Source organism: Salmo salar, chromosome 21 (genome assembly GCF_965601325.2).
Source record: "Salmo salar chromosome 21, fSalSal1, whole genome shotgun sequence".
In the NCBI taxonomy this organism is placed as follows: Eukaryota; Metazoa; Chordata; class Actinopteri; order Salmoniformes; family Salmonidae; genus Salmo; species Salmo salar.
The window spans coordinates 49,162,567-49,190,094 of record NC_138311.1 but is presented as its reverse complement, the minus strand read 5'-3'; the positions used below and the strand labels follow the sequence as shown (position 1 = coordinate 49,190,094).

At 45.4% G+C, this 27,528-nt stretch overlaps 1 protein-coding gene across 2 annotated transcripts; it reads left to right on the top strand.

Moving 5' to 3' along the window:
• Positions 1-3,077: 3,077 nt before the first annotated feature.
• LOC106582438 (1-acyl-sn-glycerol-3-phosphate acyltransferase gamma) lies at positions 3,078-26,879 on the top strand. 2 transcript variants are annotated; one of them, XM_014165550.3, is made up of 10 exons: positions 3,078-3,279; positions 18,078-18,139; positions 19,117-19,348; positions 20,759-20,928; positions 21,131-21,292; positions 23,405-23,558; positions 23,870-23,972; positions 25,682-25,757; positions 25,947-26,145; positions 26,405-26,879. In XM_014165550.3, the coding sequence occupies exons 3-10, from the start codon at positions 19,171-19,173 to the stop codon at positions 26,494-26,496; spliced, it is 1,134 nt and encodes a 377-aa protein (XP_014021025.1). In that variant the 5' UTR covers positions 3,078-3,279; positions 18,078-18,139; positions 19,117-19,170; the 3' UTR covers positions 26,497-26,879. The 2 variants fall into 2 exon arrangements, with proteins under 2 accessions (XP_014021025.1, XP_082823348.1); XM_082967222.1 differs by lacking the exons at positions 3,078-3,279; positions 18,078-18,139 and having other exon boundaries at positions 19,256-19,382.
• The last annotated feature ends 649 nt before the right edge of the window (positions 26,880-27,528 follow it).

The following is a 27,528-nucleotide window of genomic DNA, read 5'->3' as shown; positions in this document are numbered from 1 at the left end:
CTCCGCTCACTGGTCACCATAGCAGCACCCACCTGTAGCACGCGCTCCAGCAGGTATATCTCTCTGGTCACCCCCAAAGCCAATTCCTCCTTTGGCCGTCTCTCCTTCCAGTTCTCTGCTGCCAATGACTGGAACAAACTACAAAAATCTCTGAAACTGGAAACACTTATCTACATTTACATTTACGTAATTTAGCAGACGCTCTTATCCAGAGCGACTTGGTGCATTCACCTTATGATATACAGTGGAACAACCACTTTCCAATAGTACATCTATATCTTTTATTTTTTTTTTGGGGGGGGGGGGTTAGAAGGATTACTTTATCCTATCCCAGGTATTCCTTAAAGAGGTGGGGTTTCAGGTGTCTCCGGAAGGTGGTGATTGACTCCGCTGTCCTGGCGTCGTGAGGGAGCTTGTTCCACCATTGGGGTGCCAGAGCAGCGAATAGTTTTGACTGGGCTGAGCGGGAACTGTGCTTCCGCAGAGGTAGGGAGGCGAGCAGGCCAGAGGTGGATGAACGCAGTGCCCTTCTTTGGGTGTAGGGACTGATCAGAGCCTGAAGGTACGGAGGTGCCGTTCCCCTCACAGCTCCGTAGGCAAGCACCATGGTCTTGTAGCAGATGCGAGCTTCAACTGGAAGCCAGTGGAGTGTGCGGAGGAGCGGGGTGACGTGAGAGAACTTGGGAAGGTTGAACACCAGATGGGCTGCGGCGTTCTGGATGAGTTGTAGGGGTTTAATGGCACAGGCAGGGAGCCTCGCCAACAGCGAGTTGCAGTAATCCAGACGGGAGATGACAAGTGCCTGGATTAGGACCTGCGCCACTTCCTGTGTAAGGCAGGGTCGTACTCTGCGAATGTTGTAGAGCATGAACCTACAGGATCGGGTCACCGCCTTGATGTTAGCAGAGAACGACAGGGTGTTGTCCAGGGTCACACCAAGGCTCTTAGCACACTGGGAGGAGGACACAATGGAGTTGTCAACCGTGATGGCGAGGTCATGGAACGGGCAGTCCTTCCCCGGGAGGAAGAGCAGCTCCGTCTTGCCGAGGTTCAGCTTGAGGTGGTGATCCGTCATCCACACTGATATGTCTGCCAGACATGCAGAGATGCGATTCGCCACCTGGTTATCAGAAGGGGGAAAGGAGAAGATTAATTGTGTGTCGTCTGCGTAGCAATGATAGGAGAGACCATGTGAGGATATGACAGAGCCAAGTGACTTGGTGTATAGCGAGAATAGGAGAGGGCCTAGAACTGAGCCCTGAACTGAGCTCCCTCACTAGCTTTAAGCACCAGCTGTCAGAGCAGCTCACAGATCACTGCACCTGTACATAGCCCATCTATAATTTAGCCCATACAACTACCTTTTCCCCTACTGTATTTATTTATTTATTTTGCTCCTTTGCACCCCATTATTTCCATTTCTACTTTGCACTTTCTTCCACTACAAATCTGCCATTGCAGTGTTTTACTTGCTATACTTTATTTACTTTGCCACCATGGCCTTTTTTGCCTTTATCTCCCTTATCTCACCTCATTTGCTCACATTGTATATAGACTTATTTTTCTACTGTATTATTGACTGTCTGTTTGTTTTACTCCATGTGTAACTCTGTGTTGTTGTATGTGTCGAACTGCTTTGCTTTATCATGGCCAGGTCGCAATTGTAAATGAGAACTTGTTCTCAACTTGCCTACCTGGTTAAATAAAGGTGAAATAAAATAAATAAATAAAAACTTACACACACATTGAAACACCTCATGCGCGCACACACACACGCATAACACACACATGCATATTGACACAACACAAACAAACATACACACTATTACACTCATCAATTGCTGCTACTCTGTTATTTATTTTACACTTATTATCTATCCGGATGCCTAGTCACTTTACCCTGCCTTCATGTACGTCTACCTCAAATACCTTATTATTATCTATGCTGATGCCTAGTCACTTTACCCTGCCTTCATGTACATGTCTACCTCAAATACCTTATTATTGTCTATCCGGATGCCTAGTCACTTTACCCTGCCTTCATGTACGTCTACCTCAAATACCTTATTATTATCTATCCGGATGCCTAGTCACTTTACCCTGCCTTCGTGTACATGTCTACCTCAAATACCTTATTATTGTCTATCCTGATGCCTAGTCACTTTACCCTGCCTTCATGTACATGTCTACCTCAAATACAGGAAGTACCAGTACCATATCGATGTGCGGAGGTACAAAGTACTTGAGGTAGATAAGTACATATTATCTGCCCTGTCTTCATGTACATATCTACCTCAAGTACCTCGTACCTCTGCACATTGATCTGGTACTGGTACTCCCTGTATATAGCTCCACGTTGATCTGGTACTGGTACTCCCTGTATATAGCTCCACATTGATCTGGAACTGGTACTCCCTGTATATAGCTCCACATTGATCTGGTACTGGTACTTCCTGTATATAGCTCCACATTGATCTGGTACTCCCTGTATATAGAGCCACATTGATCTGGTACTGATACTTCCTGTATATAGCTCCACATTGATCTTGTACTGATACTTCCTGTATAGAGCTCCATTCTTGTGTATTTAATTGTATTCCACTTGTGTTAGTTACTATTCTGCATCGTTGGGATGGGCTCGTAAGCAAGCATTTTACTGTAAAGTCTACACCAGTTGTATTCGGTGCATGTGATAAATTCAAATTTATTTTATTTAGAAGGTCCGGAAATTGGCATTTGTGAACGTGAGTAGATTACGTTGAAAACAACAGTTGAACACCTTGGATGCGGAATCCACGATTCGTATTATACCCGCTAGGAGGACTCCGGTACACAGGAGGCAGGGGTAAAAACTCCCATAATACTTTTATTTCTCTTTTGACCCACATTCAAAAGAGTCACACAAGCTTGAAGATGTCTTGCTAGAGGGGGGGCGTTGATGCAGGAACCAACGGGATACTCGAGGGGGGCGTTCATGCAGGAACCAATCGGATGCACGAGGTGGGGGGCGTTCATGAAGGAACCAATGGGATGCTCGAGGGGGGGCGTTCCTGCATATGCAGGAATGCCCACATGCTTGAACGCCCCGAATTGCGGCCCGCAATCACACACTATTGGAGCTTCAGCAACAAACAATAGCAACCATCCTGAGTGAATTAGCTAGCTACTGAGAATACTTTATATAGGAATCTAAAAGGAACCAAGGTGGCAGCACTAGTGAAAATCCTAGCTTCTGCAAAACTGAAACAAATCCGGAGATCCAGCCCACGCCGAAATCAGGTAACGTCAACTTTAGCTAGCGTTTCACGCCGTATTACAGCAAGGGTTAATATTAACGTTAGCTAGTGTTGTCTTGCTGTTGGGTAGCTAGCTAACGCTATATAGCTAGAATAAAAATATTTATTGTGAAGTTGTATACCTTCCATGCTACAGCAATACAATCTCATATTCGTTTCCTAGACGAATAACTAACTAACTAGATTGGTCTCCTCATGCATCATGATTTGATGTTTGTAGTTACGTTTGCTGAGAAATCATCTAGCTAGTGAGTTTCAAGCTTGCTATGCAGCTAAGGTTATTATGTGCGAAGTGTATTGATGAAGAATTCGCAAACTGAATATCACAAACATCTTTGTGCTAAAATAATATGCAATTCCTGATCCACTCTCTGGGTTCCGGTGACACGGCATGTGTTGTTCTGTGTCAGTTGCGCTGACTTGGCATGCGTACGTTGTCGTACCACCTCGGGGTTACTTTAGTGCAAACTCTCCAGCGTGCCTTTGCGCTTCTGAACGGTGCAAAATCCCTTTTATTCTATTGCACCAGTAAAATGAATCTCCTTGAGTGAATTTAAGAAAGCACTATTTAAAATGTTTAACTAAAAACATTCTGTTTGTGTTTTAACTATTTAGAAATATCACCATATGGATGGATATATTCGTAACTATGTAAATATTATAGGTACTTCTTTTTATTAGTTTTAATGCTAGTTGTAGCCCATGATCGTGACTCTCATACTGTTTTCACATAGGATTTATGGTATTTTGCTTTAAAAATAAATGTGTGCATTGTTTACGACACCCTTACAAATAGGCCCATTTTTACCCCGTTCTTGCCCGCATACACATTTTTGTACCGCCCATGCCAGAATGCAGGTGCTGCTGACTGGTAGACCATCATTGCATATAAGAATTTGTTCTTAACTGACTTGCCTAGTTAAATAAAATAAAGATAAATAAACATTAAGACTAATACAATTTATTTTCGTTTTTATTAAGATTTAAATGTTAATTTCAAACAATTCCGCTTTTTTCCCCCCATCTTTTTTTTCGTTGGGGAGAACAAAGACATACAATACATAAAGTAACAAGGGCGGCAGGTACCCTAGCTAGCTCGGGATTCAAACAAGCAACCTTTCGGTTAATGTCCCAACGCTCTAACCGAAAGGTTTCTTGTTTGAATCCCGAGCTGGCAAGGTGGGGAAATCATCCGTTCTGCCCTTGAGCAAGGCACTTAAGTTATCTTTAAATCAAGTCTAATTTTATTGGTCACATACACATGGTTAGCAGATGTTATTGCAAGTGTAGCGAAATGCTTAGGGAAAAGTTTTTTTTTTAACAAGGACTAGAAGAAGCGAGGCAGCCCTCTGTCAGCACCATCTTATCTTACGTAATTGTCCCAATTGGGTGACAACTATACAACCGATATACACATAACATGAAACAATGAGATCGATAAAAAAAAAGGATTAATCAGTCTGCAAAATTGCAGCAATAAATAGACATTTCATGTGCAGATTCAGAAATGTTTGGCCTGTGGGATAAAAGTGTTCCTGTATCTGTTGCTCTTGACTTTGGGAAGTCTAAACCGATGACCTGAGGGGAGGAGTGCAACATGGTCAATGAGAGGGTGATCAGGACAGTCTAGGATACTGTTAGCTCTCCTCACCACTTACTTCCTGAATGAGAGCCGTGCCTGTTGCACCCCGATGACCTGGCCGGCCACCTTAACCACACTGTCCAACCTATTTCTGTTGCAAACATTAAGATTGCCAAGCCAGGCCACCATCGAGAACATCAATACGGATTCAATAGAACTCATTTAACAGTGTCATCATTAATAAAACATTTAAAAAGACGCTGCTGTCCCTTACAGACGGCATCTGTGTTCTCGTCAAACGTCAATACGTTGTCCAACACTGTTCCCAGGCACTTGTCGGTACTGACCAGCCCAATGCCATTTCCCATAACCACAGTGGGTGTGGGGTTCAGTGGCTGCCATCTAAAGTCATTGGCCATGTCTTTAGTTTTGGAGACATTCAGTTGGAGGAAGCAGTTCTCACACCATGACACAGTCATCTACCACAGGCCCATGCTCCCCCATGACACAGTCATCTACCACAGGCCCATGCTCCCCCATGACACAGTCATCTACCACAGGCCCATGCTCCCCCATGACACAGTCATCTTCCACAGGCCCATGCTCCCCCATGACACAGTCATCTTCCACAGGCCCATGCTCCCCCATGACACAGTCATCTACCACAGGCCCATGCTCCCCCATGACACAGTCATCTACCACAGGCCCATGCTCCCCCATGACACAGTCATCTACCACAGGCCCATGCTCCCCCATGACACAGTCATCTACCACAGGCCCATGACACAGTCATCTACCACAGGCCCATGCTCCCCCATGACACAGTCATCTTCCACAGGCCCATGCTCCCCCATGACACAGTCATCTACCACAGGCCCATGCTCCCCCATGACACAGTCATCTACCACAGGCCCACGCTCCCCCATGACACAGTCATCTACCACAGGCCCATGACACAGTCATCTACCACAGGCCCATGACACAGTCATCTACCACAGGCCCATGACACAGTCATCTACCACAGGCCCATGACACAGTCATCTACCACAGGCCCATGACACAGTCATCTACCACAGGCCCATGACACAGTCATCTACCACAGGCCCATGACACAGTCATCTACCACAGGCCCATGACACAGTCATCTACCACAGGCCCATGCTCGCCCATGACACAGTCATCTACCACAGGCCCATGCTCCCCCATGACACAGTCATCTACCACAGGCCCATGACACAGTCATCTACCACAGGCCCATGACACAGTCATCTACCACAGGCCCATGACACAGTCATCTACCACAGGCCCATGCTCCCCCATGACACAGTCATCTACCACAGGCCCATGCTCCCCCATGACACAGTCATCTACCACAGGCCCATGCTCCCCCATGACACAATCATCTACCACAGGCCCATGACACAGTCATCTACCACAGGCTCATGCTCCCCCATGACACAGTCATCTACCACAGGCCCATGCTCCCCCATGACACAGTCATCTACCACAGGCCCATGCTCCCCCATGACACAGTCATCTACCACAGGCCCATGCTCAGACTCTCCATACTGTAGTAGACTGACAATGACAGTCATCAACTAACTTGATGTGCCCATTTTCAGATTTGCTACAACAGTCATTAGTATGTACAGGAGAGGAGAGAGCACACAACCTTGTGGGGATCCCATTTAAAACAGGCCTAGCATATTTTGAGTTGAATTATATTACATCTAAATGAAGTTATTTTGTTCAAACAGACAAGACACACCTACCCCAATCAGTCATCACACATTTATTTTATAGTAAGAATATAACAGAATAAAATTCAAATAATATTCGCTGGAATCGCTGTCATATCAAAAAGTGATATTCTAAAACAGAGCCCAAGCTGATGCTTTTTTTGATGGATGTTTCATTTCATTCCTACCCTCTCACTTTGTGAGGGAGGGTTTCTTATCTTAATACCGATAGAAATTAATAGCAATCCTATTTTTGAAAGCATTTGATTCTCGTGTTCATTTTTCACAACCTTCTGGGGCTTTTGGAGTTACCTACACGCTGATCGAGCAAAAAAAAAATGAAATCACAGGCTTTTGGTTGGGAGTAGGCCTAGGCTACTAAGTGACTGAGTGAAGAGCAAAATAAACCACTTGTTAAACTACATGCATATGGCAAAATGTTCTGATAAATGAGCCAACATGTTTAAGGAAAACAGACGTTAGACAGTGGACCAACTGTGCTAATTAGCTATCTGCGACTCCAAACACCTGTGTAAACAATGGGACTGAACACCTCCCTCTGCAACTGAATCCTGGACTTCCTGATGGGCCGCTCCCAGGTGCTGAGGGTAGGCAACAACACATCCGCCACGCTGATCCTCAACACGGGGTGGGGCCCCCCTCAGGGGTGTGTTCTTAATCCCCTCCTGTACTCTCTGTTCACCCACGACTGCGTGATCGCGCACAACTTCAACACCACCATTGTTTGCTGACTACACGACGGGGGTAGACATGATCACCGATGACGATGAGACAGCCTGTATGGAGGAGGTCATTGACCTGGCAGTGGTGCCAGGACAATAACCTCTCAATGTCAGCAAGACAAAGGAGCTGATTGTGGACTACAGGAAATGGAGGGACGAGCATGCTCCCATCCACATTGGCTGTAGTGGAACAGGTCGAGAGCTTCAAGTTCCTCTGGGTCCACATCACTAAGGAATTAACATGGTCCACACACACCAACACAGTCGTGAAGAAGGCACGACAACACCACTTCCCTCTCAAGTCTGGAACCAACAGGACCCTGAACAGCTTCTACCCCCAAGGAATAAGACTGATAAATAGTCCGGGTAGCTATTTAGTTAAATAGTTAACCATTTGCATTGCCCCACTTTTGACTCATCACATACGCTGATGGTACTGCTTATTATCTATCCTGTTGCCTAGTCACTTTATCCCTACCTACACTACCGTTCAAAAGTATGGGATCACTTTGAAATGTTCTTGTTTTTGAAAGAAGAACACTTTTCTTTATCCATTTTAGAATAACATCAAATTGATCAGAAATACAATGTAGACATTGTAAATGTTGTAAATGACTATTGTAGCTGGAAACAGCATAAAGAAATATATATATATTTAATCGAATATCTACATGGGTGTACAGAGGCCCATTATCAGCAGCCATCACCCCTAAGTGCCAATGACATGTTGTGTTAGCTAATCCAATCTTATCCTTTTAAAAGGCTAATTTATCAGTAGAAAACCCTTTGCAATTATGTTAGCACAGCTGAAAACTGTTGTTCTGATTAAAGAAGCAATAAAACTGGCCTTCTTTAGACTAGTTGAGTATCTGGAGCATCAGCATTTGTGGGTTCGATTCAGGCTCAAAATGGCCAGAAACAAAGGACTTTCTTCTGAAACTCGTCAGTCTATTCTTGTTTTTAGAAATAAAGGCTATTCCATGCGAGAAATTGCCAAGAAGCTGAAGATCTCGTACAATGCTGTGTACTACTTCCTTCACAGAAATGCACAAACTGGTTCTAACCAGAATAGAAAGAGGAGTGGGAGGCCCCGGTGCACAACTGAGCAAGAGGTCAAGTACATTAGTGTCTAGTTTGAGAAACAGATGCCTCACAAGTCCTCAACTGGCAGCTTCATAAAACACCAGTCTCAACATCAACAGTGAAGAGGCGACTCTGGGATGCTGGCCTTCTAGGCAGAGTTGCAAAGAAAAAGCCATATCTCAGATTGTCTAATAAAAAATTAAGATGGGCAAAAGGACACTTTCTGAAGGCACTGTACATATCTACCTCAATTACCTCGTACCCCTGCACAGACTCAGTACTGGTAACCCATGTATATAGCCAAGTTATCGTTACTCATTGTGTATTTATTCCTTGTTATTATTTTTCTATTATTTCTCATTTTTTCCCTCTGCAAGTAAGCATTTCACTGTTAGTCTACACCCGTTGTTTACGAAGCATGTCCTTGTGGTGAATTAGAAAGCACACTGAAAGGGAGAGCCAGGACAGACAGCTAGCCTGTTCAATGCACTCTAACACGTAGCCACGCATGCACACAAACACAGGGCTGGCACAATAATCCTATAGTCTCATAACCAAAAATTATGGACAATAAAGGTAAAGACACACACCAGCTATTTCTGAACTTTTCCTGTTTTAAAACAATATCCCACTTATAAATACGGTAATGTGCACTATGGTGAAATCGCTCTGCCATTTCCGGTTTGCTAGCATTTTAATAGTTTGCCTATTTTCAGCTTTTGACAAAACAAGCAACTATAGTGTAGAAAATCATTGTAGCATCTTACCTGCTGTGAAATATATTTTCCATAACCAAAAATATTGTATTTTCAGCTGTTTTGAAGCTGGTGTAGAAATCTGAAAGTAAAAGACGCACAAAATACATTTTAAGAACGGGAAACAGAAATCGCGCACAGAACAGACCTACCACTTTTTAGACTTTCCTTCAATGAGTGACTGATCTATAACTCACATTTCTATGTGAATTTGATCGGGTCGCCCAAAAAGTTACATATTTCAGCTTTCAGGGCGACAGGTAGCCTAGTGGTTAGAGCATTGGGCCAGTAACCGGAAGGTTGCTAAATCAAATCCCCGAGCTGACAAGGTAAAAATCAGTCGTTCTGCCCCTGAACAAGGCAGTTAACCCACTGTTCCCCAGTAGGCTGTCATTATAGGTAAGAATTTGTTCTTAACTGACTTGCCTAGTTAAATAAAATAAAAGCGTATGGGTAAATAAATGTTTTGGGAAAAATTAGGGTTTTTAGACACAACTGCAAACTTCAAGGAGTGGGCCATTTTAAGGAGTTTGTCTGACAGTGCCCATCTCCCCGCTTGTCCCATGTCATGAGGATAACTGAACCACCTATTGAGATGTGCATCACATCAGTGGTACTTTGACAGGCTTTCTGTCTCTCGCCTCCTGCATGTGTGAATCATAATTTGACACTGGTACTGTATGTTCAACTCAAGGGGTCTTGTTGGCTTCCCCGGCGGGCAGCTTTGCTCTCTCTGCTTAGTCTGGCTATTTGATGAGCCTCCTTTACTTTGAATAGCTTAGTAGGAAATCAACTAAATGTATTAGAAAATACGAAACATTTTCCCAAGTTAATCTATTAACTTATTACATTTCTAATTTATTTACGTTAAATTGAAGTAAATGTATTGAACTAAATATGTTGAAGACATGAACAAAATGCATCAGTGATCTGTATTTTCCTGCAACTTTCTGAAGAGTTGTGTGTGTGTGTGTGTGTCTACCACGGTGTGTAGCTGTTAGTGATGATGCTAATGTCGTGAAAGCAGTGTTCTGGTAGATGGAAATGCTTTCCGAAAAGCCTATGCCTACCTGGCAGACCGGTGTCATGATTATTTGCATAAATCCAGTGGTCATTTGTTTTGCAAACTCTGCAGTCACATGAGTGCTACAGAAATATTGCTACCCAGACCAGCCAGTCTCTGGCTGGTACACAGTTGAATTAAAGGGTAACTACACCCAAAAATCTAAAGTTCTTACATTGGTCAACATTTCAAAAGTGGTGTCCTGATGTGGTTTAAGCATTGTTTTGTAGAGCGGAAACCTGAAAACTGGGGGGAAAAACAGAAACTTGGGAGAGGAAAAACCAGAATGCGGTGAAAATGAAATGGAATCAGGCAAAAAATGAAACCGATTTTTAAATAGGGCTCTAGCCTTTGTAGAATAGATAACCATAACCCCCAGTGAACCTGCTGCCAGGTGATCAAGGACGGGCAGCAGTTATTTTCCTACGCAGCTTTAACCCAGTGTCTGTCATCCTCTCCCAGGCATGTGCGAGGGGCCGGGGTGGGAGCTCAGGCTCAGGCCGGGGTGGGAGCTCAGGCTCAGGCCGGGGTGGGAGCTCAGGCTCAGGCCGGGGTGGGAGCTCAGGCTCAGGCCGGGGTGGGAGCTCAGGCTCAGGCCGGGGTGGGAGCTCAGGCTCAGGCCGGGGTGGGAGCTCAGGCTCAGGCCGGGGTGGGAGCTCAGGCTCAGGCCGGGGTGGGAGCTCAGGCTCAGGCCGGGGTGGGAGCTCAGGCTGGCGGTTTACTTGAGTTGGATCCCACTGGTATTGCTTCCCATAGAGATGACCTACTATGTGATGCTTTGAGGGCTGTAGTCCTGAGGCAGTGATAACCAACCCTGGTCCTGCAGATGATCCTGGAACAAGGTGTGTTACATTGTGCCCTGGTTGACTTGAAAGACAGACTGATGGAGAGAGGGAAAGAAAGCTAGAGGTAACTCGAAACTGGAAGCTAAAGATGCAGGAAGATCATGTATAATACCCATAACCCTAGTGTGTTACACCTGGGTCTGTTGCCATGGTAACTATGTGACCATATGGTCCTTTTGAGGATGTCAAAGGGGGCGGAGTCTTTAAGGTGATCCAATTGTTGTTTTTGTTGTTTATTTTTCTCACTAAGTGCACAAATGCACACCGGAAGCATTCTCTTCCAATATTTATTGCAGTGAGTTGGAAAATAAGTTGATCCAGTGGTCGTGTGTGTGTGTGTGAGAGAGAGAACGCGCTCTTTACTTTATCTTACCTCAAAGCACACAGCCTTGTCCTTTGGTCTCAGTTGGAAGCTTTGACTACAAGGATACACAGGCAGCTCTCATTCTGATACTCTCTGGTTAATGTCCTAAATGTAGGTGATTTTATTACTGAATTCCAATGCCTTTCTATGTTTCACCTGGTGGGATGAGGGGAGATTCCCTCCCAAATGGTGTCCATCTCAAAGTGGCTAGGAATTGACTTGTTTGGCTACCTGATCCCAGTCCCAGATGTGCCTGGACCATCTGGACCTTACCACTGAGATTCCAATTTGGCCCACACACATACACACAGTCCTAATGTTTGGACACCACTGGGCTCGACTATTCCTGTAGGCCTAGATCTGAGATGATTGGGTGGGGGGTAGTCCTACCCAATATGGCATTAACATGATGATTTATTTACATTTTTTGACATTTCTATAGAGCTTTTCATAGAATCTCAGTGCCTCGAGCATCCCCCCAAAAAAAGCAATACATCATGAAAGGTCAAACGTTTAGAGGTCAAGTCTTTGAAAGCTGCATCCTCTGAAGATGGAGAGGGTCATTTCATGGCTTGAGCAAAGGATGAATGATGGAGCTACAGTGCCTTCAGAAAGTAGTCACACCCCTTTCCTTTTTCAACATTTTGTTGTTACAGCCTGAATTTAAATGTATTAAAAATATTTAAAAAATGTGGCACTGGACTACAAACAATACCCCATACTGTCAAAGTGGAATTATGTTTACAAATGAATAAAAATACAAAGTTGTAATGTTGTGAGTAATTAAGTATTCAACCCCTTTTGTTATGACGTCTAAATAAAGGAGTAAAAATGTCCTTAACAAGGTTTACATAATAAGTTACATGGACTCACTCTGTGCAATAATAGTGTTTTAACATGATTTTTTTGGAATGACTACCTCATTTCTGTACTCGACACATACAATCACCTGTAAGGTACATCAGTCGAACAGTGAATTTCAACCACAAAGACCAAAGAGCTTTTCAATGCCTCGCACCTATTGGTAGATGGGTAAAAAGCAGACATTGAATATCCCTTTTGAGCATGATGAAGTTATTAATTACACTTTGGATGGTGTATAAATATACCCAGTCACTACAAATATACAGGCATCCTTTCTAACTCAGTTGCCAGAGATGAAGAAAACCGCTCAGGGATTTAACAGTTACAGAGTTTAATGGTTGTGATTGGAGAAAACAACTGAGGATGGATCAACAACATTCCAGAACATGCACCAAGTTTGCAATAAGGCACTTAAAAACTCACAGCTGTAATCGCTGCCAAAGGTGATTCTAGCATGTATTCACTCAGGGGGTTGAATACTGCTCTAATCAAGATATGTTAGTGTTTTTCATACTTCATTTTTTTTTTATATACAAATGTTAGAATTTGTGTGGATCATTGACAAAATTTTAATTTTTTTTAAATCCATTTCAAATCAGTCCTAACCAACTTTGTAACCCCACAGAATGTGGAAAAAGTCAAGGGGTGCGCATGCTTTCTGAAGACATTATCTATAGCACATGGTTCAGAAGCGTCTCAGGATTGGGGCTAGGGGATCATTTCAGACTTGGCCAATGACTTGACTGAGTGAGAGAATAGTCTGTCTTTGTAACAGTATCCCACCACTCTCTCTTCCTCTGGGGTCATTGGTCATAACTCTGTTTGTTCCAGATGGTGTCTGGCCAGCCTAGAGTGAGATGGGATCTTCAGATAGCCTGTGACGATACCAGTATCGTGATGTTTTTTTCCGTGGCAAAAATGAAAACACAAAGCAACTCTCTTTTGGTTCTTTAAAACCCTGTTATTATATGTAAAATATGTTCTATAGCTTGGAAAATGAATAAATGTTGACTATGGATGACAACAATGTTTGTATCCAACATCAGGGCTGTTTTCCTAAGGAAATTCAATACACTTTGTTTTGTTTCCTTGCAACGATGCGAACGAATATTGCGGTACTGGCATGGTCCCGGCCCTACTCAGCAGCTGTCGGGGTAGTCACCTAAGGAGTTGGCTCGGCGGCTACCTCGTGTCTGAAGAGGAGGAACCAGTACCAAGATTCCTCCTAGTGCAAAGGGCCAGCTGGCTACTGATATAAATGTAGCCTACTATTAATTCATCATGGGGAATTTAAAGTATTTAGGAATACTATCAGTGAAGTAGCCAATCCACTATGGAGTATGTGGACTAGTCACTCAGTAGCCTATTTGAGCTGTTGACTAAGGAGTATTTGAACTAGGTATTTGAATTTTGAACCCCTATTTACTGTTGGGTTATTTAATTGCCATGGTTTAAATAACGAGCAGACACTTCTGGATAGAGCAGACACACTAAATCAAATCAAATGATATTTTTCACATGCGCCGAATACAACCGACGTAGACCTTACAGTGAAATGCTTACTTACAAGCCCTTAACTTATTTTTCTTAAAAAACATTGTTGGTTAAGTAGAAAATCAAAGTAACAAGTAATTAAAAGGCAGCAGTAAAATAACAATAGCGAGGCTATATACAAGGGGTACCGGTACAGTGGTCAATGTGCACCGGTTAGTCAAGGTAATTGAGGTAATATGTACATATAGGTAGAGTTAAAGTGACTATGCATAGATAATAAACAGTAGCAGCAGTGTAAAGGAGGGGTCTGGGTAGCCCTTTGATTAGCTGTTCAGGAGTATTATGGCTTGGGGGTAGAAGCTGTTAAGAAGCCTTTTAGACCTAGACATGGCTCTCCGGTACCGCTTGCCGTGCGGTAGTCTATGACGGGTGGCTGGAGTCTGACAATTTTTAGGGCCTTACTCTGACACCGCCTGGTATAGAGGTCCTGAATTGCAGGAAGCTTGGCCCCAGTGATGTACGGGGTCTTACGCACTACCCTCTGTAGTGCCTTGCGGTCTGAGGCCGAGCAGTTGCCATAACAGGCAGTGACGCAACCAGTCAGGATCTGAGGACCCATGCCAAATCTCTTCACGACTGTCTTGGTGTGCTTGGACCATGTTCGTTTGTTGGTGATGTGGACACCCAGGAACTTGATGCTCTCAACAGCCCCATCGATGAGAATGGGGGTGTGCTTGGTCCTCCTCTTCCTGTAGTCCACAATCTTCTTCTTTGTCTTAATCTCTCCCTCAACGTGATTGTTGTCCAGGCACCACATGGCCAGGTCTCTGACCTCCTCCCTGTAGGCTTACCACTGTTGTGTCATCTGCAAACTTAATGGTGTTGGAGTCGTACCTGGCTGTGCAGTCATGGGTGAACAGGGAGTACAGGAGGGGACTGACCACGCACCCCTGAGGGGCTCCCGTGTTGAGGATCAGCATGGTGGATGTGTTGTTACCTACCCTTACCACCTGGGGGTGACCTGTCAGGAAGTCCAGGATCCAGTTGCAGAGGGAGGTGTTTAGTCCCAGGGCCCTTAGCTTATTGATGAGCTTTGAGGGCACTGGTGTTGAATGCTGAGCTCTAGTCAATGAATAGCATTCTCACATAGGTGTTATTTTTGTCCAGGTGGGAAAGGGCAGTGTGGAGTGCAATAGAGATTGCATCATCTGTTGGTGCTGCATGCAAATTGGAGTTGGTCTGGGGTTACTGGGATAATGGTGTTGATGTGAGCCATGACCAGCCTTTCAAAACACTTCATGGCTACAGACGTAAGTGCTATGGGTCGGTAGTCATTTAGGCAGGTTACCTTAGTGTCCTTGGGCACAGGGTCTATGGTGGTCTGCTTGAAACATGTTGGTAGTACAGTCTCAGACAGGGAGATGTTGAAAATGTCAGTGAAGACACTTGCCAGTTGGTCGGAGTACCACGTCCTGGTAATCCGTCTGACCGTGCGGCCTTGTGAATGTTGACTTGTTTAAATGTCTTACTCACATCGGCTGTGGAGAGCGTGATCACACAGTCGTCCGGAACAGCTGATGCTCTCATGCATGTCTCAGTGTTACTTGCCTCGACGTGAGCATAGAAGTAATTTAGCTCGTCTGGTTGGCTCATGTCACTGGGCAGCTCTCAGCTGTGCTTCCCTTTGTAGTCTGTAATAGTTTGCGAGCCCTGCCACATCCGACGAGCGTCAGAGCCAGTGTAGTACGATTTGATCTTATTCCTGTATTGACGCTTTGCTTGTTTGATGGATCGTCGGAGGGCATAGCGGGATTTCTTATAAGCTTCCGAGTCCCGCTCCTTGAAAGCGGCAGCTCTACCCTTTAGCTCCGTGTGGATGTTGCCTGTAATCCATGGCTTCTGGTTGGGGTATGTACGTACAGTCATTGTGGGGACGACGTTATTGATGAAGCCAGTGACTGATGTGGTGTACTCCTCAATGCCATCGGAAGAATCCCGGAACATATTCCAGTCTGTGATATCAAAACAGTCCTGTAGCTTAGCAACTGCTTCATCTGACCACTTTTGTATTGACCGAGTCACTGGTGCGTCCTGCTTTAGTTTTTGCTTGTAAGCAGGAATCAGGAGCATAGAATTATGGTCAGATTTGCCAAATGGAGGGCAAGGGAAAGCTTTGTAGGTGTCTCTGTGTGTGGAGTAAAGGTGGTCTAGAGTTATTTCTTTCCTCTGGTTGCACATTTAATGCTGGTAGAAATTAGATAAAACTGATTTGTTTCCCTGCATTAAAGTTAATGGCCACTAGGAGTGGCGCCTCTGGATGAGCGTTTTCCTGTTTGCTTGTAGCCGTATACAGCTCATTGAGTGCGGTCTTAGTGCCAGCATCGGTTTGTGGTTGTAAATTGACAGCTACGAAGAATATAGATAAACTCAGTGATGTTTTTTTTATTTGTTTAACCTTTATTTAACTAGGCAAGTCCGTTAAGAACAACTTCTTATTTTACAATGACGGCCTACCCCGGCCAAACCCTCCCCTAACCCGGATGATGCTGGGCCAATTGTGCGCCGCCCTATGGGACTCCAGATCACAGCCGGTTGTGATACAGCCCGGGATCGAACCAGGGTGTCTACAGTGACGCCTCTAGCACTGAGATGCAGTGCCTTAGACCGCTCCGCCCACTCGAGAGCCCGTGAGACGACAACCGATTCTTAAAACTTATTTGTACTGAGGAAGGAACCGTGTTTGTGATCTAGAGACTCTGGGGTCATTCCATGCCATTTCAGCTAGCCATGACAAACCCACCATCTCAGATTGTTCTGAAATAATTTCTGTAGTTAAAGTCTGATTTGGCTGATGATGATGATGATGATGATATCTCAGGGAAGAGGAGAGCTAGACTATGCAGCGCTAGCGAGGCACTATATTTATTGGATATTATATGAATCCTATCATGTATATATATTATATTTAGTGTCTATAATGGCCAATTTAGGTGCAGTCAGATTAATTTCTCAGAGATCTAATTAAATTTAAACAAATTAATGTTGCAGGATTTTTTTATGTTTTCTGTTTCTAACAGAACAATCTGAGATGGTGGGTGTCCAAGTCCTCTTTCTGGTGCTTTTTGAGGTTGAATGACCCTCTGCTATTTCTGCCACTTTGTCAAATTATTCTACACACGAACAGACATACATATCATCACACTTGCACACAATCTCTGTCTCTCTTCCTCCCTCTCTGGCTAGCTGGTGTGTTGGTCCCTGAAAAATGGAGACGACATGGTTGTCCTGTCCTGTGAGGGAACAAAATACTTTTTCCTCTGAGAGATTCACTGATACACACCCTTACATCACATTCTATCCCCTATGAGATGAGAGCATGCAGCCTCCAGGCATTGTCTGGTCTATAACCCAAACCAGAGCTTAAACACCTCAGAGAACAGGAGGGAAAGATGAGAGACAAGTGAAGAGATGGAGAGGTAATGGATAGTTGAATGTGAGATTAGAGGGATGAAGGGGAGGATGAGTAGGGGTTAAGGAGTTAGTCGAATGGAGGGATGTAATAGAATGAAAAGGAGAGGTGGAGTGTGCAGAGGAAGCTCTTGGTATTCAGGGTTGATCCTGTCTGCAGTGCATGACGCCTGATCTGTTTCTGCTCTCAGCTGCATAATGGAATTGTCTTGGCAATGACATGGGAGTACAAACCGATCTGGGACCAGGCTAGCCTGCACGGGAGGTCACGGTGGGCTGGAGGGCTGTGTGATGTTGTGACTCAGTGCTCTGTTTGACTGAGCGTAGGTCTACATCACAAAGACTGATAGTCACTGTACTCACACAGACACAGACACACACACACACAGACACTAAAACGCATGCATTTGCTGTGACACAAAATGTAATCCTCCTTGTCTGTCAAACACTGTCACTTCAGTCTGTGATGGACCTATACTCATACTCTTCTGTCTCACACACACACACACACACACACACACACACACACACACACACACACACACACACACACACAGTATAGCACATTATCATGCTCTGCCAGAAAGATTTAGTGGGAAACTGTATGTTTCCCCTCTGGTCTCTGATGGCTTCCAGTTCAGTAGATTCTGGTTGTTAATGAGGTTGGCTACACCAGCTTCCTCATTACCTCTTCCTGTTGTGCAACCGTACAGTATACTTTTTCTGTCTCCTGCCCTTTGTTTTGCCTTTTTATATTGACCTCTCTGTCTCTCTGTCTCAGGTCTGTAATACTGAGTGAAGGGCTGTGCGAGAGGGACTTATAAAGAGAACCCACCTTGCTTGGTAAGAATTAAAGAATATTTGATGTCTTCTCGAATCACTCTCAGAACCAACCACACACATCATCCCTTTTTGAAATGTATTTCTTTAATCTTCTCTCTGAGCAACCACATCTAATGTATCAACCTGGGCTTCATTTCTGCCTTTACAACCACATCTAATGTAGCAACCTGGGCTTCATTTCTGCCTTTACAACCACATCTAATGTATCAACCTGGGCTTCATTTCTGCCTTTACAACCACATCTAATGTAGCAACCTGGGCTTCATTTCTGCCTTTACAACCACATCTAATGTAGCAACCTGGGCTTCATTTCTGCCTTTACAACCACATCTAATGTAGCAACCTGGGCTTCATTTCTGCCTTTACAACCACATCTAATGTAGCAACCTGGGCTTCATTTCTGCCTTTACAACCACATCTAATGTAGCAACCTGGGCTTCATTTCTGCCTTTACAACCACATCTAATGTAGCAACCTGGGCTTCATTTCTGCTTTTACAACCACATCTAATGTATCAACCTGGGCTTCATTTCTGCCTTTACAACCACATCTAATGTAGCAACCTGGGCTTCATTTCTGCTTTTACAACCACATCTAATGTAGCAACCTGGGCTTCATTTCTGCCTTTACAACCACATCTAATGTAGCAACCTGGGCTTCATTTCTGCCTTTACAACCACATCTAATGTATCAACCTGGGCTTCATTTCTGCTTTTACAACCACATCTAATGTATCAACCTGGGCTTCATTTCTGCTTTTACAACCACATCTAATGTATCAACCTGGGCTTCATTTCTGCTTTTACAACCACATCTAATGTAGCAACCTGGGCTTTGTTTCTTTTTTGACCAATTTCTCCTCTTCTGTTCTTTTTAATTTCTTTCTTTTCTCCATGACACCTTTTTATCTTACCAACTTTCTCCTCCCTGCCTCTCTCCATCCTCCTGCACACCCCCTCTCCTCTCTCCTCCCCCAGGTTGTCGTAGTGTGTAGAGGAGAGGAGTGCTCCTCAGTAGTAGCAGCAGCAGCCATGGGTCTGGTAGCTTACCTGAAGACCCAGTTTGTTCTGCAGCTCCTGCTGGGTTTTGTGTTCGTGGTGAGCGGCCTCCTCATCAACTTCATCCAGCTGTTGACGTGCGTCCTGTGGCCCCTCAACAAGCAGCTGTACCGCAGGATCAACACCAGGCTCTCCTACTCCCTCTGGAGCCGTGAGTCATCACGCTGCAATTGTCCTGTGTCTGTGTAAGATCCTGGTGTTTGTGTTTGTGTTTGGGGGCATGCGTGTGTTTGACTAGGTATTTGTGAGATCCTGGTGTTTGTGTGTGTGTGGGCGTGCGTGCGTGCGTTTGACTAGGTATTTGTAAGATCCTGGTGTTTGTGTGTGTGGGCGTGCGTGCGTGCGTGCGTTTGACTAGGTATTTGTGAGATCCTGGTGTTTGTGTGTGTGGGCGTGCGTGCGTGCGTTTGACTAGGTATTTGTGAGATCCTGGTGTGTGTGTGGGCGTGCGTGCGTTTGACTAGGTATTTGTGAGATCCTGGTGTGTGTGTGGGCGTGCGTGCGTTTGACTAGGTATTTGTGAGATCCTGGTGTGTGTGTGGGCGTGCGTGCGTTTTACTAGGTATTTGTGAGATCCTGGTGTGTGTGTGGGCGTGCGTGCGTTTGACTAGGTATTTGTGAGATCCTCGTGTGTGTGGACATGCGTGCGTTTGACTAGGTATTTGTGAGATCCTGGTGTTTGTGTGTGTGTGGGCGTGCGTGCGTTTGACTAGGTATTTGTGAGTTCCTGGTGTGTGTGGGCGTGCGTGCATGTGTTTGACTAGGTATTTGTGAGATCCTGGTGTTTGTGTGTGTGGGCGTGCGTGCGTGCGTTTGACTAGGTATTTGTGAGATCCTGGTGTTTGTGTGTGTGGGCGTGCGTGCGTTTGACTAGGTATTTGTGAGATCCTGGTGTTTGTGTGTGTGGGCGTGCGTGCGTGCGTTTGACTAGGTATTTGTGAGATCCTGGTGTTTGTGTGTGTGGGCGTGCGTGCGTGCGTTTGACTAGGTATTTGTGAGATCCTGGTGTTTGTGTGTGTGGGCGTGCGTGCGTGCGTTTGACTAGGTATTTGTGAGATCCTTGTGTGTGTGGGCGTGCGTGCGTGCGTTTGACTAGGTATTTGTGAGATCCTGGTGTTTGTGTGTGTGGGCGTGCGTGCGTGCGTTTGACTAGGTATTTGTGAGATCCTTGTGTGTGTGGGCGTGCGTGCGTGCGTTTGACTAGGTATTTGTGAGATCCTGGTGAGACGTCGTTAGTACGTAATGCGTTGTGTGTATAATATGAAGTCTTTTTGTCACACCTCAAAGGGAGACCTTGTAACAGAATGGATCTTGTGATATTGATAAGTGACTCAGTTGACTAGTAGAGTCAATCATTTCTATTTGTTGCCATGGAGTTGTTTGTATGAGACTGTGTAATAGAAAGCAAGTTGTGGCCTGATGTTGACAGAGTAGATTTAGTGGTGACAGAGTTCATACTGAATAACCTCCCAATTAGCACCTTTTATGGACAACGTTTCGATCCAACAAGGATCTTGGCGGGGAATAGATGTGAATGTGTTGACCCTGTTGTCCTGTACAGAGCTGGTGATGCTGCTGGAGTGGTGGTCGGGAACACAGTGCACCCTCTACACAGATCAGGCCACGGTGGACAAGTTCGGCAAGGAACACGTCATCATCATCCTTAACCACAACTATGAGATTGACTTCCTGTGCGGCTGGACTATCTGTGAGCGATACGGAGTCCTAGGGGTCAGTAATGATATTCAACCCTCACTGGCTCGCTCCAATTCTCTGTCACTCTATTGGCCTGTCCTATTGACTTGTCCTGTGTTTTCAGTGCAGATCAACAGGACAGTAGTTGAGGGAGCCACTGTAGACCATTGAGGTGGACCAGCGTTCTTCACATCCCTCCCTTTTTTTCTGACCTGATGATCCATGTTTGTTTACCTAGAGTTCCAAGGTGCTGGCCAAACACGAGCTGCTGAAGGTGCCTCTGATTGGCTGGACCTGGTATTTCTTGGAGATTGTGTTCTGTAAGAGGAAGTGGGAGGAGGACAGAGAGACTGTGTTCAGAGGGCTAGAAAGACTCAGAGACTACCCTGAGTTTATGTGGGTGAGTATAGCTCCATTGTTATAGGGCTACATTTCTCTATCCTGGCCCAGATTACTCAGGCTCCATTGTTATAGGGCTACATTTCTCTATCCTGGCCCAGATTACTCAGGCTCCATTGTTATAGGGCTACATTTCTCTATCCTGGCCCAGATTACTCAGGCTCCATTGTTATAGGGCTACATTTCTCTATCCTGGCCCAGATTACTCAGGCTCCATTGTTATAGGGCTACATTTCTCTATCCTGGCCCAGATTACTCAGGCTCCTTAGTTATAGGGTTACATTTCAACTATCCTGGCCCAGATTACTCAGGCTCCTTTGTTATAGGGTTATATTTCAACTATCCTGGCCCAGATTACTCAGGCTCCTTAGTTATAGGGTTACATTTCTCTATCCTGGCCCAGATTACTCAGGCTCCTTAGTTATAGGGCTACATTTCTCTATCCTGGCCCAGCCTGTTATAACAAGTCATTGGACTAGGTCCAGGAGTTCAGTCTTGATCAGATCTGGTTACTGTATCTCTGGTGCTCTTTAACTGGCCGAGACACCACAGGATTATAGGTCAGTGTGACTCTGGCCTGCTTCCTAAAGGCCCTCTTTAGAGAGGTTTAGACACATGCTGTCGCTCGGGCTGTAAGATTCCACTTCTGATGCTCGTTAACGGTTACCAGGAACTACCAGAGGGCTTCGGCTAATTAAGTGGTCTGATCTGATTTTTAGTGACACCTCGAAAAACCCCCACCAACTCAGCTCTGACACGGGGACAGGTCAGCTCTGACACGGGGACAGGTCAGCTCTGACAACATGTTGAGTGTTTACTGTTTCTTTGAAATGGGCCACAGTGACTGTCTGTCTGAATGAGGATGTCTGGTCTGATGACGCTGTGCCCAAATGGAGTCCTTGGGTCTGTTAATGCTGTGCCCACTCTAAATTCAAATGTATTTATAAAGCCCTTACATCAACTGATGTCGCAAAGTGCTGTACAGAAACCCAGTCTAAAACCCCAAACGGCAAGCAATGCAGGTGTAAAAGCACGGTGGCTAGGAAAAACTCCCTAGAAAGGATGAAACCTAGAGAGGAACCAGACTGAGTGGTGGCCAGTCCTCTTCTGGCTGTGCCGGGTGGAGATTATAACAGAACATGGCCAAGATGTTCAAACGTTCATAGATGACCAGCAGGGTCAGATAATAATAATCAGTGGTTGTAGAGGGTGCAACAGGTCAGCACCTCAGGAGTAAATGTCAGTTGGCTTTTTATAGCTGATCATTCAGAGTATCTCTACTGCTCCTGCTGTCTCTAGAGAGTTGAAAACAGCAGGTCGGGGACAGGTAGCACATCCGGTGAACAGGTTAGGGTTCCATAGCCACAGGCAGAACAGTTGAAACTGGAGCAGCAGCACGACCAGGTGGACTGGGGACCGCAAGGAGTCATCAGGCCAGGTAGTCCTGAGGCATGGTCCTCAGGTTCTCCGAGAAAAAGAGAGCGAGAGCATACTTCAATTCACACAGGACACCGGATAAGACAGGAGAAATACTCCAGATATAAGACTGACCCTAGCCCCTCGACACAAATGATTCCAGCGTAAATACTGGAGGCTGAGACCGGAGGGGTCGGGAGACACTGTGGCCCCGTCCGATGATACCCCCGGACAGGGCCAAACAGGCAGGATATAATCCCACCCACTTTGCCAAAGCACAGCCCCGATGGAGATTGAGATAAGATGAGGACTTTATTTAGAGCAGAATTTCCTGGAGATGCACTTGATCTGTAACTCACCCTGGCCCTGCTGGGGAGTTTGATAGGGACAGAGATGAGGAGGCCACAACTCACCCTGGCCCTGCTGGGGAGTTTGATAGGGGCATAGATGAGAGGAGGCCATAACTCACCCTGGCCCTGTTGGGGAGTTTGATAGGGACAGAGATGAGAGGAGGTCACCTCAACGGGAGTGTTGTTTAAACCTGTTGTTTGCGTCTTGTCTATCTGTATTTTTAACTTTGTCTTAGTGTTTCTTTTAAGCTCAATGTGTCTCGCTGTATTTCTCTCTGTCTCTCTGTCTCTCTGTCTCTCTGTCTCTCTCTCTCTCTCTCTCTGTCTCTGTCTCTCTCTCTCTGTAGTTCCTGCTGTACTGTGAAGGCACCCGCTTCACAGAGAAGAAGCACCAGATCAGTATGGAGGTAGCAGAGAGTAAAGGCCTGCCCAAGCTCAAATACCATCTGCTGCCTAGAACCAAAGGCTTCACCACCGCACTCAAATGCCTCAAGGGCACAGGTGGGGCATGCATTCACACACACGCCAGGGTTCTCCCCAAAGAATGGAAGACGGGTGCTGTGCCACCTTGTGATGACTGGCCGCGCCACCTTGTGATGACTGGCCGCGCCACCTTGTACATATTTAAATTTATCATTTAAGGCCAGGCACCATACCCTAATAGGTTTGTTTCTTGCTCTAGATTGCAGAAAATGGCAGTTACAGCCATTCAAAAACGCCGTACTCTACAGCACCACCTTTTTAAAACATCCTGGGGAGAACCCTACACACACTGACTTTCTGTTCTTGTGTCTGTCATCTTCTGTTTTTAGTGTCTGCTGTGTATGATGTCACTCTGAACTTTAAAGACCACCAAGTCCCCACTCTGCTGGGCATCATCAACGGCAAGAAATACCTGGCAGATATGAGAATCAGGTGGGTACGGATCAATAGGTATGACCCTGTGATTATTACTGGAGCTGTTTCAAATGGAAGCCCATGATGCTCTGTTAGCCCGTTGGCACTGTTCCAAGCACATTGGTATTTATCATAGAGAGACAATGGACTGCTTAACTCAGCTGGAGTCTTGTGCTGCTGGGATAGTCATGTCATGTCCTAACCAACACACATGGGTAAAGAGAGGATGAGCGAGAGGGAGAGAAAGGGTGGAGAGAGGGCAGAGAGGTCACAAAAAAGCTGCGGTGAAAAGCATGACTCTGACTCATGTCCCGGGGACCATCATTAAATACCAGAGTATCAGGTTTCTGTTACAACATCAGCTACACTGTAAGATAACAGAGAGACCTCAACTCTTATAGGGAGGAGACTAAACTGTAAGATTACAGAGACATCAACTCTTACAGGGAGTTGGGGGCTCCCGAGTGGCGCAGCGGTCTAAGGCACTGCATCTTAGTGCTAGAGGCGTCGTTACAAACCCTGGTTCGATTCCAGGCTGTATCACAACCGGCCGTGATTGGGAGTCCCATAGGGCGGCCCAGCGTCGTTAGGGTTTGGTCGGGGTAGGCCGTCATTGTAAATAAGAATTTGTTCTTAACTGACTTGCTTAGCTAAGTAAAGGTTAAATAAAATAGGCTAAACTGTAAGACTACAGAGAGCCATTTGCGGGGGTTAAAGTTCTCTGTCACTGTAACGTATTTCCATCATATGGATTCTGGAGAGGTTGTTTCTGAGATCATTGTGGACCTGAAATGAAAATATTGGTTTGGAGATGGCCTAATACCAACAGCAGCATGTTTGTTCTACAAAATATATTTCCAAATAAATGTGTTCTCAAATTTTGTATTTTCTCTGTTACGCTGGGTGCACTGAACTGGCATGCATATTGAGGCCCATTTCTAGAGGTGGAAATTATACTTTAGATGGTGTCAGCATGATTTAATTTTCATTTAATTTTGGAGTATAATGTCCCTTTTAAAAAGTAAACAGAACTGAGTTTCTCGGTCCTTCATAAAAATGATCCCAGGGAAGACCCCGTGATCAAGGGACTGGAATTGGTGAAACTCGCAGTTTGATACATGCACAAAATGATCTTCTTTCCCTAAAAGCATGATGGTCATGACTTTCTGACATGAAAGGGGAGGTTATTAACTTGAGGCCAGACGATTGATCTGAGATCAACTTAAGTTTTCAGTCATGGGATTTTTTTCTTCTTTAAGCCCTGCATAGGTCTAATTGCGTCATGTAAAAGCAAAACTTTTCAGTCATAGAGACCATTTGAATAACAACATTGAGAGACCTTCAAAGGCTCCATTTCGTTGCCTTTTTTATTAGATGGCAGATCAAGACGGCTTCCCTGCATGAATGAGCCCTGTGTGAGGTTAAACGGGAAAAGTAGCCTGGTGTGTGTGGCAAAAACAGATGCTTTTTTATGGCCCAGTCCTACTTTTACTGTATGAGGAACCCCCATCTGAACCTTGAGTCAGTTTGCTCCCTGGTGGTGAGATGTTGCCATGGCAGACGCTCATTCTCCTGCATTCTGTTGCCATGGCAGACGCTCATTCTCCTGCATTCTGTTGCCATGGCAGACGCTCATTCTCCTGCATTCTGTTGCCATGGCAGACGCTCATTCTCCTGCTATCTCCTGCATTGTGTTGACTGCCTGTCTCCTCTTCTCTGGCCTGCAGGCGGTTCCCTGTAGAGGAGATCCCAGAAGATGAGAAGGAGTGTGCCAACTGGCTTCATAAACTCTACCAGGAGAAGGTAAGGCTCTTTTGGTGCTTGAGGTTTAACTGAATAGTGTTAAATGTAGAGACGCTTTCTTTCCTGTAGAAGTCAGACATATAAACTCATATCAGATGAGTTACACCTACCTTTATTTTGAAGTAACAACATAATGTTTTACCAGGTTTGGTAGTAGCCACCTACTGTACCTTGACATTGTCTCTCCAGGATGCTTTGCAGGAGCACTACCATAAAGAGGGCACTTTCCCGGGTCCCACCATCACCCCTCCTCGCCGGTTGTGGACGCTACTCAACTTCCTGTTCTGGGCGGCCCTGCTGCTCTCACCCCTCATCAACTTCGCCTGCGGGGTGGTGGTCAGCGGCTCCCCCCTCCTCATCCTCGGCTTCAGTCTCTTCCTCATCGTAGGTGAGTAGAGGGTACACAACAGCCGCAAGCACTTCCTCTCCACTGTTACCTTGGCCTGGGACCTTGATCCAATAACAATGAGCGTTATGCAGTAGCTAACTCCAACACAGACATGAATGTAACTGAAATGTTGACTAATGTGTATAGTTCCTGACAACAAAGTTACATGTAAGTAAATATTATAATATTGTGAGTGTTTTTTTGCCTCTTGAGATTTGGTCCCTCATCTCTCTGTTTTTTTCTTTTTGGTCCTCTTCAGCCTCCATAGCCATCCGGCGCCTGATCGGTGTCACCGAGGTAAAGAAGACAGGCTCCAATTACGGCGACGAGGGGTCCAAGAAACAGAACTAGACCTCTACCTCCCCCTTGTTGGTTGCTGTACGGTCCTCCTGCATTTCCCCTCCCTCTATTCTGTTGTCCTGCAAGTGCAGTCAGCACACCGGGGAGGGGGCCAAACCATTACACCTAGAGATAAAACCGATAGATCTGTAGGGGGCCAAACCATTACACCTAGAGATAAAACGGATAGATCTGGAGGGGGCCAAACCATTACACCTAGAGATAAAACGGATAGATCTGGAGGGGGCCAAACCATTACACCTAGAGATAAAACAGATCTGTAGGGTGCCAAACCATTACACCTAGAGATAAAACGGATAGATCTGGAGGGGGCCAAACCATTACACCTAGAGATAAAACAGATCTGTAGGGTGCCAAACCGTTACACCTAGAGATACCACAGATGGATCTGGAGGGGGCCAAACCATTACACCTAGAGATAAAACGGATAGATCTGGAGGGGGCCAAACCGTTACACCTAGAGATACCACAGATGGATCTGGAGGGAGCCAAACCGTTACACCTAGAGATACCACAGATGGATCTGGAGGGAGCCAAACCGTTACACCTAGAGATAAAACAGATGGATCTGGAGGGAGCCAAACCGTTACACCTAGAGATACCACAGATGGATCTGGAGGGAGCCAAACCATTATAGATAGATAAAACAGATAGATCTGTAGGGGACCAAAACATTACACCTAGAGATAAAACAGAGAGATCTGGATAATGAGAGGAAAGAAAGAGAGAGGTATGAGACCGTCTGGAGCCAGCTCTCTGGGGAGTAGGAGAGGGCAGAAGGAGAGGCTATGACCAGGCTCTTTGCCCCCTTAACAACTCCCTCGGATGTCCCCGGCCCCGCCCACTCTTCACCTCCTGACCACTGGGGTCCTCACCACCAGACAACTAATCAGCTCACCACACAGAAGCAAGCCCACTTCCTGTTCTGAGCTGCCCACTTCCTCTTCCTGTCACATGCTCTGGTCCTTTTTTTGTTGTTGATTTTTTTCTGTTACTAGTGTTCTCCTCTTGTAACAACATACA